The sequence below is a fragment of the Oncorhynchus gorbuscha genome, linkage group LG07 (assembly GCF_021184085.1).
Source record: "Oncorhynchus gorbuscha isolate QuinsamMale2020 ecotype Even-year linkage group LG07, OgorEven_v1.0, whole genome shotgun sequence".
Classification (NCBI taxonomy): domain Eukaryota; kingdom Metazoa; phylum Chordata; class Actinopteri; order Salmoniformes; family Salmonidae; genus Oncorhynchus; species Oncorhynchus gorbuscha.
Window position 1 is genome coordinate 45,395,315 of NC_060179.1, and position 13,165 is coordinate 45,408,479.

Sequence of the window (13,165 nt, forward strand, 5' to 3'; positions counted from 1 at the left end):
TTTTCTGTGTATTTGAGTATTTTCAAATTTGTCAAATCAACTATTTCTATTTTTCGGGGTCCCCTTGGGCTGACCTAAACATGCAAGTCAAACTGAGTGGGGTCTTCAATGGGTAAAGTATTAGTATTTGAAAATACATTACTTCAAATACCGGTAGTTAGTTGTAAATACATGACAATACATTCCAATTTCCAAATACATTCCAGAAATATTGAACTACTTGTTATGCAGGTGAATGAGGACCCAAAAGCGACTTGGCGAAAACAGAGTCTTTAATCCAGTAAAGTAAATATACAATCATAAAGCACAATTCCACTCGTAAGGACGAGAACAGACTGGAGACTCGATCATGAACTGCAGGTTGCCTCGGGAAGGCACTTGACCGTAGCAGACTCAGACACCTGCTCACCACGCAGCATCTGAGGGAAACACGACACGACAGGGCGATACACAGACACAGCACGGTGAACAATAGACAAGGATCCGACAGGGCAGAAACGGAAAACAAGGGGAGAAATAGGGACTCTAATCAGGGAAAAAGATAGGGAACAGGTGTGGGAAGACTAAATGATTGATTAGGGGAATAGGAACAGCTGGGAGCAGGAACGGAACGATAGAGAGAAGAGAGAGAGGAAGGGAGAGAGAAAAAGGGGAACGAACCTAAAAAGACCAGCAGGGGGAAAACGAACAGAGGGAAAAGCAAAATGACAAGACAATATAAGACAAAACATGACACTACTTGTATTTTCAAATTAACGTTGTCCAAGTAATTGTTTTGAAATGTATATGGAAGTCATTAAAATGCAGTAAATATTATCAAATCTAATTATTTGATCCCAAGTGTGGTACTAAGTACTGGCTGAAAACATAGGGCATTTAATAGTCATTCCTTCATAATACAAGCTCTGCCTTCACCTTAGCATACTCTAATTCATATAATGTGGTTATCCTTGCTTTCCACCTACATTATCTCTGTATCAGTAGGTGGCATGGTATGATGATGACAATAACATGAATCTCTCCATAGTATGTGCTTTGCCAGGAGTTGGACAGAATGTACACAGTGTGATGATCTGTTTTTGTCATTGCGTGAGCAGAGGCGGACTTTGTGGGCTCGGTGCTGATGAAGGAGAGTGTCAACAGCTCAGTGGGCGACGACGACAAGATCTACTTCTTCTTCACAGAGAGGAGCCAGGAGCAGATGGCCTACCCCAGCCAGACCAGGGTGGCACGGGTGGCCCGCATCTGCAAGGTAGGCCTGAAGGGGGACATGTGTTATGGCATTAGGGGTTGCCCAACTCAATGGAGGGGGAAAGTGGAGAAATGGCTCAATGGCTGCAATGGAATGAATGTAACGGTATCAAACACAAGGAACCTCAAGATTACTTGCGTAACCCAGGTTCTCTGATATTATGAGTGAGATCTCACATGTGGGATTCACCTCAATCTCAGAAGCTTGAAGAACCAATTACACACGTACTGCCAAACCAAACCCTAAGGTCTGAAGAACTGCTGCTTGGTGAAGCATATCCAGCTAGCCAGATTTCCTTGACAGTTTGAACACAGCCTGCGATGCGGATAGCTCTTGTGGCTGGGACCGCGGATATTCACGTGGCTTGTGGCTGTTTAAATCCCAGCTGTTTGTTGCTGTTTCCAACGGCTCTGCAAGCTGTGCTGTCTGGAACTGCGTGGAGTACCAGCGTTAGCCTACATCGCAACCATGACAAAGACCAAAGCCATTGGGAATACCATTGAGGACAGTGGTGTCTCTCTATCACAGGTGAAGGATCTTTTAAATTAACAAAAATAGTTCTACAAGCTGTTGTCACAACAACAAGAAAATAGCTTCAGGTGTGTCCAAATACTGAGTCAACTAATAAAAGAATGGACGATCTGACCAGAGAGTTCTAGGACCTGAAGAATAGTGTTCAGTTCTCCCAGGGTCAGCTCGATGGGACTGTAGACCCCACCTGTAGACCCCACCTCTGGCCAAGGTGACAGGCACAGGCCGATAGTGTTCAAGTTCCTAAGGTTCAAGGACAAAGTAGCTGTTCTGTAAAGAGCCAAGAACTTGAGAGGAACGTACATCTTCCTCAATGAGGACTATCCTGAAACTGTGCGCCAGAAGAGGAAAGAACTTATCCCATCCATTAAAACTGCCAGAATGCGTGGGGACATTGCTTACATTCGCCATGACAGGCTCATTGTACACCCTCCCTCCCAAAAGCCTGGAAGTCATCAGAGAGCCACGCCTGTGGGTTCGTAGCGTCAACTCCTCAGCACACACACAGACTTATACACAACAACTGGTTAATGGACTGCTGAATTATGTTTTTCCTCTTGCTTGAAAATTGGTCGTTCTGTGCCTGAACAAGGCCGTTAACCTGAACAAGGCAGTTCCCCGGTAGGCTATCATTGTAAATAACCATTTGCTCTTTAAAACTGACTTGCCTATTTAAATAAATGTTAAATAAAAAAATATATATAAATAAAGTGACTATACATAGACAATAAACAGAGAGTAGCAGCAGTGTGAAAAGAGGGTTGGGGAGGACAATATATGACCAATACAAGTGGATGTCACAGACCCAACACTATTGGTATGCACTCTGTTTAGTTGAGTGATAACTGGGGTCCTATTCAGGGCTGGACAAATGCAGAGGCTTGCCGGGGCCCAAGAGGAAGCAAAGAAGAAAATAGTAATAAAAATAAAGGAACATATTATTTGTGTAATAAACAGTAGATATATTTTTGAACTGCAACCGCCAACCAGATTCAGAAGCCCGCCCTTTTATTGTTTAACCTTTATTTAACTAAGCAAGTCAGTTAAGAACAAACTCTTATTTACAATGACGGCCTACCTCGGCCAAACCCTAAACCAGGCGACGCTGGGCCAATGTGATTCCAAATCATAGCCAGTTGTGATACAGCCTGGAATCAAACCAGGGTTCGTAGTGACGCCTCTAGTATTGAGATGCAGTGTCTTAGACCACTGCGCCACTCGGGAGCCCCAAAACTCTACCTACACTACAGTTCTAAAGTTTGGGGTCACTTAGAAATGTCCTTGTTTGTGAAAGAAAAGCAAATGTTTTGTCCATTAAAATAACATCAAATTGATCAGAAATACAGTTTAGACCAAGAGGTTAATGTTGTAAAAGACTATTGTAGCTGGAAACTGATTTTTAATTGAATATCTACATAGGTGTACAGATGCCCATCATCAGCCACCATCACTCCTGTGTTTCAAAGGCACGTTGTGTTAGCTAATCCAAGTTTATCATTTTAAACCGTTAATTGATCACTAGAAATGTCATGTTTGTCATTTATTATCATGTCTTGTCCCTGTGCTCCCCATGCTATTCGTTTCCCTCTGCTGGTCTTATTTGGTTCTTTCCCTCCTTCTATCCCTCTCTCTCCCCCTCCCTCTCTCACTCTCTCGCTCTCTCTTCTCTCTATCGTTCCGTTCCTGCTCCCAGCTGTTCCTATTCCCCTAATCATCATTTAGTCTTCCCACACCTGTTCCCGATCCTTTCCCCTGATTAGAGTCCCTATTTATTCCTTTGTGATCCGTTCCTGTGCCGTCGGTTCCTTGTTTTGTATTCACCATGCTGTGATTGTGTTTCGCCCTGTCCTGTCGTGTTTTTTTGCCTTCATCAGATGCTGCGTGTGAGCAGGTGGCTCTATCAACTACGGCCTGCGCCTACCCGAAGCGACCTGCAGTCTGTGGCCGCTTCTCTAGTTATTCCCCTCTACAGACTAGAGGATTTTTGTTATTCCCTGTTTGGATTTAAATAAACTCTGTTTCTGTTAAGTCGCTTTTGGGTCCTCTTTCACCTGCATGACAAGAAAACCATTTTGCAATTATGTTAGCATGGCTGAAAAGTGTTGTTTTGATTAAAAAGCAATACAACTGGCATTCTTTAGACTAGTTGAATATCTGGAGCATCAGCATTTGTGGGTTTGATTACAGGCTCAAAATGGCCAGAAACAAAGCACTTCTTCTGAAACTCGTCAGTCTATTCTTGTTCTGAGAAATAGAACAGTTCAAACTGGCTCTAACCAGAATAGAAATAGGAGTGGGAGGCCCCGGAGCACAACTGAACAAGAAGACAAGTACATAAGAGTGTCTAGTTTGAGAAATATACACCTCAAAAGTCCTCAACTGGCAGCTTCATAAAATAGTACCCACAAAACACCCGTCTCAAAGTCAACAGTGAAGACGCGACTCTGGAATGCTGGACTTCTAGGGATCCAAACAAACCAATAAACCCAGAGACAGAGTTAGTGTATTCGTCTATATTATTCCCAGAGATGGACCGGAACATATCCCAGTCCGCGTGATCAAAACCATCCTGTTGCATGGATTCTGGTTGGTCAGACCAGCATTGAACTGTAACGGCTGTTGGTGGAAGAAGGTGAGGACCAAGGTGCAGCGTGGTACGTGTTCATCCTTTTATTAATGGAACTGAACACTGATTAACAAAACAACAATGAGAACAACCAAAACAGTTCTGTCTGGTGCAGACACAAAAACAGAAAGCAACTACCCACAAACACAGGTGGGAACCGGCTACCTAAGTATGGTTCTCAATCAGAGACAACGATAGACAGCTGCCTCTGACTGGGAACCATACCAGGCCAAACACATAGAAGTACAAAACACAGAAAAAAAACATAGAATGCCCACCCCAACTCACGCTCTGACCAAATCAAAATAGAGACATAAAAAGGAACTAAGGTCAGGACGTGACATGAACAGACATTACCACGGGTGCTTCCTGATTTAACTTATGCCTATAGGTGGGGAGGAGCAGAATGGAGCCATGGTCTGATTTCCAGAAGGAGGGCTTTGTATCCATCTTGGAGTAGAGAATAACAATGCCAGGGCTACATGGCATGATGACTCCTTGCTCTCCCCAGTCCACCTGGCCGTGCTGCTGCTCCAGTTTCAACTGTTCTGCATGCGGCTATGGAATTCTGACCTGTTCACCGGACATGCTACCTGTCCCAGACTTATTATTTGACCATGCTGGTCATTTATGAACATTTGAACATCTTGGCCATGTTCTGTTACAATCTCCACCCGGCACAGCCAGAAGAGGACTGGCCACCCCTCATAGCCTGGTTCGTCTCTAGGTTTCTTCCTATGTTTTGGCCTTTCTAGGGAGTTTTTCCAAGCCAACGTGCTTCAACACCTGCATTGCTTGCTGTTTGGGGTTTTAGGCTGGGTTTCTGTACAGCACTTTGAGATATCAGCTGATGTACGAAGGCCTATATAAATACATTTGATTTGATTTGGTCTAATGTATTTTTCCCGCGAATGGGGCAAAAAATGTGTTGGTGGAATTTCAAGGGAATTTTCCTTACAAGTCCCCGGCTACAACAGATGTGGCTTTGGGATATGCTGTTTCCAATTTGTTCAAAGTCCTGTGTAATTCCTTGAGTGCCAGCGTGGTGTAGGCTTGGGGGGGTGTACACAGCTGTGATACAAACAGCTGTGAATTTTCTCAGAGATAAATGGATTGTCATTTGATTGTGAGGTATTCCAAGTCAGGGGAACAGAAACTCTCAAGGGTTTGTACAGTCCTACAATTCTACAATCCAACCATGAGTTGTTGATCATGAATCATACTCCTCCGCCTTTGGTTTATTCCCACAAAGTTATTTTTCCATATCTGCATGATGTATGGAAACCCCAATGTTGCCAGGCTGTATAGCCTGATCAAGCACCTCCTCCATCAGCCAAGTCTCTGTAAATCAGATTGTTACAGTCGCTCATATCTCTCTTGTAGGACATCTGCGCTCTGATCTCACAAAGGTTATTGTCCAGAGACGGTACATTAGCATGTAAAATAGTAGGGAGCGGAGGGTGGTTTGACCTTTTCCTTAATCGGACTAGAACCCCAGCTCTCCTTCCTCTTCTCCAGCAATGTCTTTTTAAAAAAAAGGGCTCCTGTGATGAAGGGATCCAGCTCCGCTAAGTAGATTTTGTGGTGAGTAATCTCAGTAACACAACCCAGCTAAGCCGCATTTCTTATTGACACCACGCCTGCTTAACCCGGAAGCCAGACGCACCTTACACCTGGCGACCCTGTCAGCGTGCATTGCTCCCGGCCCACCACAGAAGTCGCTAGTGCGCGATGGGACAGGAACATCTCTGCCGGCCAAACCCTCCCATTTACATTACATTTACATTTACATTTAAGTCATTTAGCAGACGCTCTTATCCAGAGCGACTTACAAATTGGTGCATTCACCTTATGACATCCAGTGGAACAGTCACTTTACAATAGTGCATCTAAATCTTAAAGGGGGGGGGAAATACTTATCCTATCCTAGGTATTCCTTAAAGAGGTGGGGTTTCAGGTGTCTCCGGAAGGTGGTGATTGACTCCGCTGTCCTGGCGTCGTGAGGGAGTTTGTTCCACCATTGGGGGGCCAGAGCAGCGAACAGTTTTGACTGGGCTGAGCGGGAGCTGTACTTCCTCAGTGGTAGGGAGGCGAGCAGGCCAGAGGTGGATGAACGCAGTGCCCTTGTTTGGGTGTAGGGCCTGATCAGAGCCTGGAGGTACTGAGGTGCCGTTCCCCTCACAGCTCCGTAGGCAAGCACCATGGTCTTGTAGCGGATGCGAGCTTCAACTGGAAGCCAGTGGAGAGAACGGAGGAGCGGGGTGACGTGAGAGAACTTGGGAAGGTTGAACACCAGACGGGCTGCGGCGTTCTGGATGAGTTGAAGGGGTTTAATGGCACAGGCAGGGAGCCCAGCCAACAGAGAGTTGCAGTAATCCAGACGGGAGATGACAAGTGCCTGGATTAGGACCTGCGCCCGCTTCCTGTGTGAGGCAGGGTCGTACTCTGCGGATGTTGTAGAGCATGAACCTACAGGAACGGGCCACCGCCTTGATGTTGGTTGAGAACGACAGGGTGTTGTCCAGGATCACACCAAGGTTCTTAGCGCTCTGGGAGGAGGACACAATGGAGTTGTCAACCGTGATGGCGAGATCATGGAACGGGCAGTCCTTCCCCGGGAGGAAGAGCAGCTCCGTCTTGCCGAGGTTCAGCTTGAGGTGGTGATCCGTCATCCACACTGATATGTCTGCCAGACATGCAGAGATGCGATTCGCCACCTGGTCATCAGAAGGGGGAAAGGAGAAGATTAGTTGTGTGTCGTCTGCATAGCAATGATAGGAGAGACCATGTGAGGTTATGACAGAGCCAAGTGACTTGGTGTATAGCGAGAATAGGAGAGGGCCTAGAACAGAGCCCTGGGGGACACCAGTGGTGAGAGCGCGTGGTGAGGAGACAGATTCTCGCCACGCCACCTGGTAGGAGCGACCTGTCAGGTAGGACGCAATCTAAGCGTGGGCCGCGCCGGAGATGCCCAACTCGGAGAGGGTGGAGAGGAGGATCTGATGGTTCACAGTATCGAAGGCAGCCGATAGATCTAGAAGGATGAGAGCAGAGGAGAGAGAGTTAGCTTTAGCAGTGCGGAGCGCCTCCGTGATACAGAGGAGAGCAGTCTCAGTTGAATGACTAGTCTTGAAACCTGACTGATTTGGATCAAGAAGGTCATTCAGAGAGAGATAGCGGGAGAGCTGGCCAAGGACGGCACGTTCAAGAGTTTTGGAGAGAAAAGAAAGAAAGGATACTGGTCTGTAATTGTTGACATCGGAGGGATCGAGTGTAGGTTTTTTCAGAAGGGGTGCAACTCTCGCTCTCTTGAAGACGGAAGGGACGTAGCCAGCGGTCAGTGATGAGTTGATGAGCGAGGTGAGGTAAGGGAGAAGGTCTCCGGAAATGGTCTGGAGAAAAGGGGAGGGGATAGGGTCAAGCGGGCAGGTTGTTGGGCGGCCGGCCGTCACAAGACGCGAGATTTCATCTGGAGAGAGAGGGGAGAAAGAGGTCAGAGCACAGGGTAGGGCAGTGTGAGCAGAACCAGCGGTGTCATTTGACTTAGCAAACGAGGATCGGATGTCGTCGATCTTCTTTTCAAAATGGTTGACGAAGTCGTCTGCAGAGAGGGAGGAGGGGGGGGGAGGAGGATTCAGGAGGGAGGAGAAGGTGGCAAAGAGCTTCCTAGGGTTAGAGGCAGATGCTTGGAATTTAGCGTGGTAGAAAGTGGCTTTAGCAGCAGAGACAGAGGAGGAAAATGTAGAGAGGAGGGAGTGAAAGGATGCCAGGTCCGCAGGGAGGCGAGTTTTCCTCCATTTCCGCTCGGCTGCCCGGAGCCCTGTTCTGTGAGCTCGCAATGAGTCATCGAGCCACGGAGCGGGAGGGGAGGACCGAGCCGGCCTGGAGGATAGGGGACATAGAGAGTCAAAGGATGCAGAGAGGGAGGAGAGGAGGGTTGAGGAGGCAGAATCAGGAGATAGGTTGGAGAAGGTTTGAGCGGAGGGAAGAGATGATAGGATGGAAGAGGAGAGAGTAGCGGGGGAGAGAGAGCGATGGTTGGGACGGCGCGATACCATCCGAGTAGGGGCAGTGTGGGAGGTGTTGGATGAGAGCGAGAGGGAAAAGGATACAAGGTAGTGGTCGGAGACTTGGAGGGGAGTTGCAATGAGGTTAGTGGAAGAACAGCATCTAGTAAAGATGAGGTCGAGCGTATTGCCTGCCTTGTGAGTAGGGGGGGAAGGTGAGAGGGTGAGGTCAAAAGAGGAGAGGAGTGGAAAGAAGGAGGCAGAGAGGAATGAGTCAAAGGTAGACGTGGGGAGGTTAAAGTCGCCCAGAACTGTGAGAGGTGAGCCGTCCTCAGGAAAGGAGCTTATCAAGGCATCAAGCTCATTGATGAACTCTCCGAGGGAACCTGGAGGGCGATAAATGATAAGGATGTTAAGCTTGAAAGGGCTGGTAACTGTGACAGCATGGAATTCAAAGGAGGCGATAGACAGATGGGTAAGGGGAGAAAGAGAGAATGACCACTTGGGAGAGATGAGGATCCCGGTCCCACCACCCCGCTGACCAGACGCTCTCGGGGTGTGCGAGAACACGTGGGCGGACGAAGAGAGAGCAGTAGGAGTAGCAGTGTTGTCTGTGGTGATCCATGTTTCCGTCAGTGCCAAGAAGTCGAGGGACTGGAGGGAGGCATAGGCTGAGATGAACTCTGCCTTGTTGACCGCAGATCGGCAATTCCAGAGGCTACCGGAGACCTGGAACTCCACGTGGGTCGTGCGCGCTGGGACCACCAGATTAGGGTGGCCGCGGCCACGCGGTGTGGAGCGTTTGTATGGTCTGTGCAGAGAGGAGAGAACAGGGATAAACAGACACATAGTTAACAGGCTACAGAAGAGGCTACGCTAATGCAAAGGAGATTGGAATGACAAGTGGACTACACGTCTCGAATGTTCAGAAAGTTAAGCTACGTAGCAAGAATCTTATTGACTAAAATGATTAAAATGATACAGTACTGTTGAAGTAGGCTAGCTGGCAGTGGGTGCGTTGTTGACACTACACTAATCAAGTCGTTCCGTTGAGTGTAATAGTTTCTACAGTGCTGCTATTCGGGGGCTAGCTGGCTAGCTAGTAGTGTTGTTTACGTTACGTTGCGTTAAAAGAACGACAATAGCTGGCTAGCTAACCTAGAAAATCGCTCTAGACTACACAATTAGCTTTGATACAAAGACGGCTATGTAGCTAGCTATGTAGCTAGCTACGATCAAACAAATCAAACCGTTGTACTGTAATGAAATGAAATGAAAATGTGATACTACCTGTGAATGCGACCGGGTTGTTGAGTTCTATTCAGAAGACGTTGGCTAGCTGTTGGCTAGCTAGCAGAGTCTCCTACGTTAAGGACGACAAATAGCTGGCTAGCTAACCTCGGTAAATTAAGATAATCACTCTAAGACTACACACTCTAAACCTAAACAACACAATTATCTTGGAACGAAGATACGAAGACAGCAAAGACAGCTATGTAGCTAGCTAACACTACACTGATCAAGTCGTTCAGTTGAGTGTAATAGTTTTTCCAGTGCAGCTAATCGGTGGACGTTAGCTAGCTGGCTAGTGAAGACTACGTTAGGACGGCGAAATACGATAATTACGCAATTATCTTTGATACAAAGACGGCTATGTAGCTAGCTGAGAAGAAATTGCTAAGATTAGACAAATCAAACCGTTGTGCTATAATGAAATATAATGAAATGTAAAAAGTTATACTACCTGCGGGAGCGAAGCGCCGATGCGACCACTCGCATCCCCTAACCCGGATGATGCTCGGCCAATTGTGAGCCACCCCATGGGTCTCCCGGTCATTGCCGGCTGCGCCAGAGCCTGGACTCGAACCAGGTTCTCTAGTGGCACAGCTAGCACTGTGATGCAGTGCCTCAGGCCAGCCATCTCGGCTGCTTTCTGAGGGGTTCCTTGGTGTGCCACTGTTGCCAGGCAGAGTAGAAGCCCACCCAAGCCCGCTCCATTGGCAGTCTTTCTTTCTCTCCCCCTTTCTCTCTCTCTCTCTCTCTCTCTCTCTGTCATTTTCTCTCCTCTCCCCCTCTCTTCCTCCCACTCCCTCTCTCACCACCTCATTTCATTGGAGATCAGCATGCCCAGAAACCACTCCTGGAGATACAGAAGGCTGTTTTTTTCACTCCTCCTCCTCTCTCTTTGGCTGTGCCTGGTGTAATTGTAATCTCCATTGTTTCATGCTTGCAGTACCCCTATATACAAAAATTCAGCTTTCTGGAAATGGGGACATGTCTGCTCTGTGGTAGTGGCGATGGTGGGGGGTAGAATGTGATGGATCCAGCCCTAACTGGGCCACAGCAGCCCATGCAGATTTAAATCTGGGGGTGGGCTCGATTCACCCCAATGGCACAGTGGCAGTCACCCATGATGATGACAGTTGTGGCGGCGACAGATCCGCAGACACAGAGTTCACATTAGTCGCTAGCCAGACCACAACTGGAGGCGTGCCACAGGTCTGTCTGCTTCTCAGCAAATCCCCAACCTCCTTTCCATCGGCAACCAGCATCTACGGTGTACGGTCTACCGCACAGCCATCCAGTTGCCAGATGTGGCGTCCATGCTTGAGGCAGGCCTATTTGGCTAGCAGCCCAAAAAGCTATCGGCCCTAGCTGAAAGAATTTCCACAAATGAACTTTAAACAAGGCACACCTGTTAATTGAAATTAATTGGTTGAGAGAGTGCTAAGAGTGTGCAAAGCTGTCATCAAGGCAAAGGGTGGCTACTTTGAAGGATCTCAAAACTGAAATATATTTTGATTTGTTGAACACTTTTTTTGGTTACTACAGTACATGATTCCATATGTGTTATTTCATAGTTTTGATGTCTTCGCTATTATTCTACAACGTAGAAAATAGTAAAAAATAAAGAAAAGGTCTTGAATGAGTAGGTGTTCTAGAACTTTGGACTGGTACTGTATGAGTAACGTGTGCTGTTTTGTGTTTGTTTAATTTGCTTTGTTTACTGTGACTACTGTATTTTCTGAAGGATAAAGTACTGAGGCTGGGTAGAAATATGTTTTTATGTAAAACAGAAGTGAAGAGCAACCCACTGGGCACATTTCATTGAAATGAAGTAGAAACAACATTGAATCACACAATGTGTGCCCAGTGGTGATCTATTAAAACCCCAACAAACAAAGAGACGAGAAGTCTCTGCTCTAAATGAGGGGCACAATCTGTCTATTCAGGCTTTTTCTCAATGCCATCGCCTCCGAGCGCCTCCTATGCTGTTGTTGCTGCTGCCCGAAATGCAATTAGAGTAAATATGCTCAAGTAGGCACACTTTGAGCCAGAACCAAACACTCTCATTCAGTGGTACTTGGTAATGCTTCTATTGTGTAGTGGGGTTGTGTTAGTGTGTGTGTGTGCACCTGTCTCTGTGTGTATAACGTATGAGTGCGTGGTATAGGTATGTATGAACATGAGAAAACCTGTGTTGATGTGTGTTTGTGTGACTCTGATGACCTGTTTATCTCTAACCTCACTCTCTTCCTTCCAGGGTGACTGGGGGGGCCAGAGGACCTTGCAGAGGAAGTGGACGTCCTTCCTGAAGGCCAGGCTGGTGTGCTCTGTTCCTGACTACGAGCTACACCTCAATGTGCTGCGTAGTGTCTTCGTACTGGAGGGCCGAGACATACACAGCACCGTCTTCTACGGGATCTTTGGCCTGGAATGGTAAGAGGATGGACTGTTGTTTACCATACTGCCACTGGCTTGATACTGTTGTATGGTCATACACTCACAACTTAGTATGCAGAGATTTGTTGTCTGTTGACTAGTGTAAGTAGATAGTCGTTTTTGAGAGGCTGCAGTCGGGACGTATGAATGGGAAGGACAAGCGAAGGTATAGAGTAGCTGGCAGCAGTGGTGTTTGTGTTTTGTGCTGATATCAAATGTATTTATATAGCCCTTCTTACATCAGCTGATATCTCAAAGTGCTGTATAGAAACCCAGCCTAAAACCCCAAACAAGCAATGCAGGTGTAAAAGCACGGTGGCTAGGAAAAACTCCCTAGAGAGGCCAAAACCTAGGAAGAAACCTAGAGAGGAACCAGGCTATGAGGGGTGACCAGTCCTCTTCTGGCTGTGCCGGGTGGAGATTATAACAGAACATGGTCAAGATGTTCAAATGTTCATAAATTACCAGCATGGTCAAATAATAATAATCACAGTGGTTGTCGAGGGTGCAACAGGTCAGCATCTCTACTGCTCCTGCTGTCTCTAGAGAGTTGAAAACAGCAGGTCTGGGACAGGTAGCACATCCGGTGAACAGGTCAGGGTTCCATAGCCGCAGGCAGAACAGTTGAAACTGAAGCAGCAGCACGGCCAGGTGGATTGGTGACAGCAAGGATTCATCATGCCAGGTAGTCCTGAGGCATGGTCCTAGGGCTCAGGTCCTCCGAAAGAGAGAATTAGAGAGAGCATACTTAAATTCACACAGGACACCGGATAGGACAGGAGAAATACTCCAGATATAACAGACTGACACTAGCCCCCTGACACATAAATTACTACATAAGGATCTACTGGAGAGATGAGTCTTCAAAAAAAGACTTAAAGGTTGAGACCGAGTTTCCGTCTCTCACATAGGTTGGCAGACCATTCCATAAAAATGGAGCTCTATAGGAGAAAGCCCTGCCTCCAGCTGTTGGCTTAGAAATTTTAGGGACAATTAGGAGGCCTGCGTCTTGTGACCGTAGCGTAT

General features: G+C 47.1%; 1 protein-coding gene across 1 annotated transcript in view; it reads left to right on the forward strand.

The window, feature by feature from the left end:
* Nucleotides 1–13,165, forward strand: part of LOC124039914 (semaphorin-4G-like) — a 96,002-nt gene that overhangs the window by 71,504 nt on the left and 11,333 nt on the right. Inside the window, exons 8-9 of the mRNA XM_046356469.1 lie at nt 1,098–1,252; nt 11,961–12,136. Coding sequence (XP_046212425.1) covers nt 1,098–1,252; nt 11,961–12,136 — 331 coding nt within the window. The remainder of the gene's footprint in view (nt 1–1,097; nt 1,253–11,960; nt 12,137–13,165) is intronic.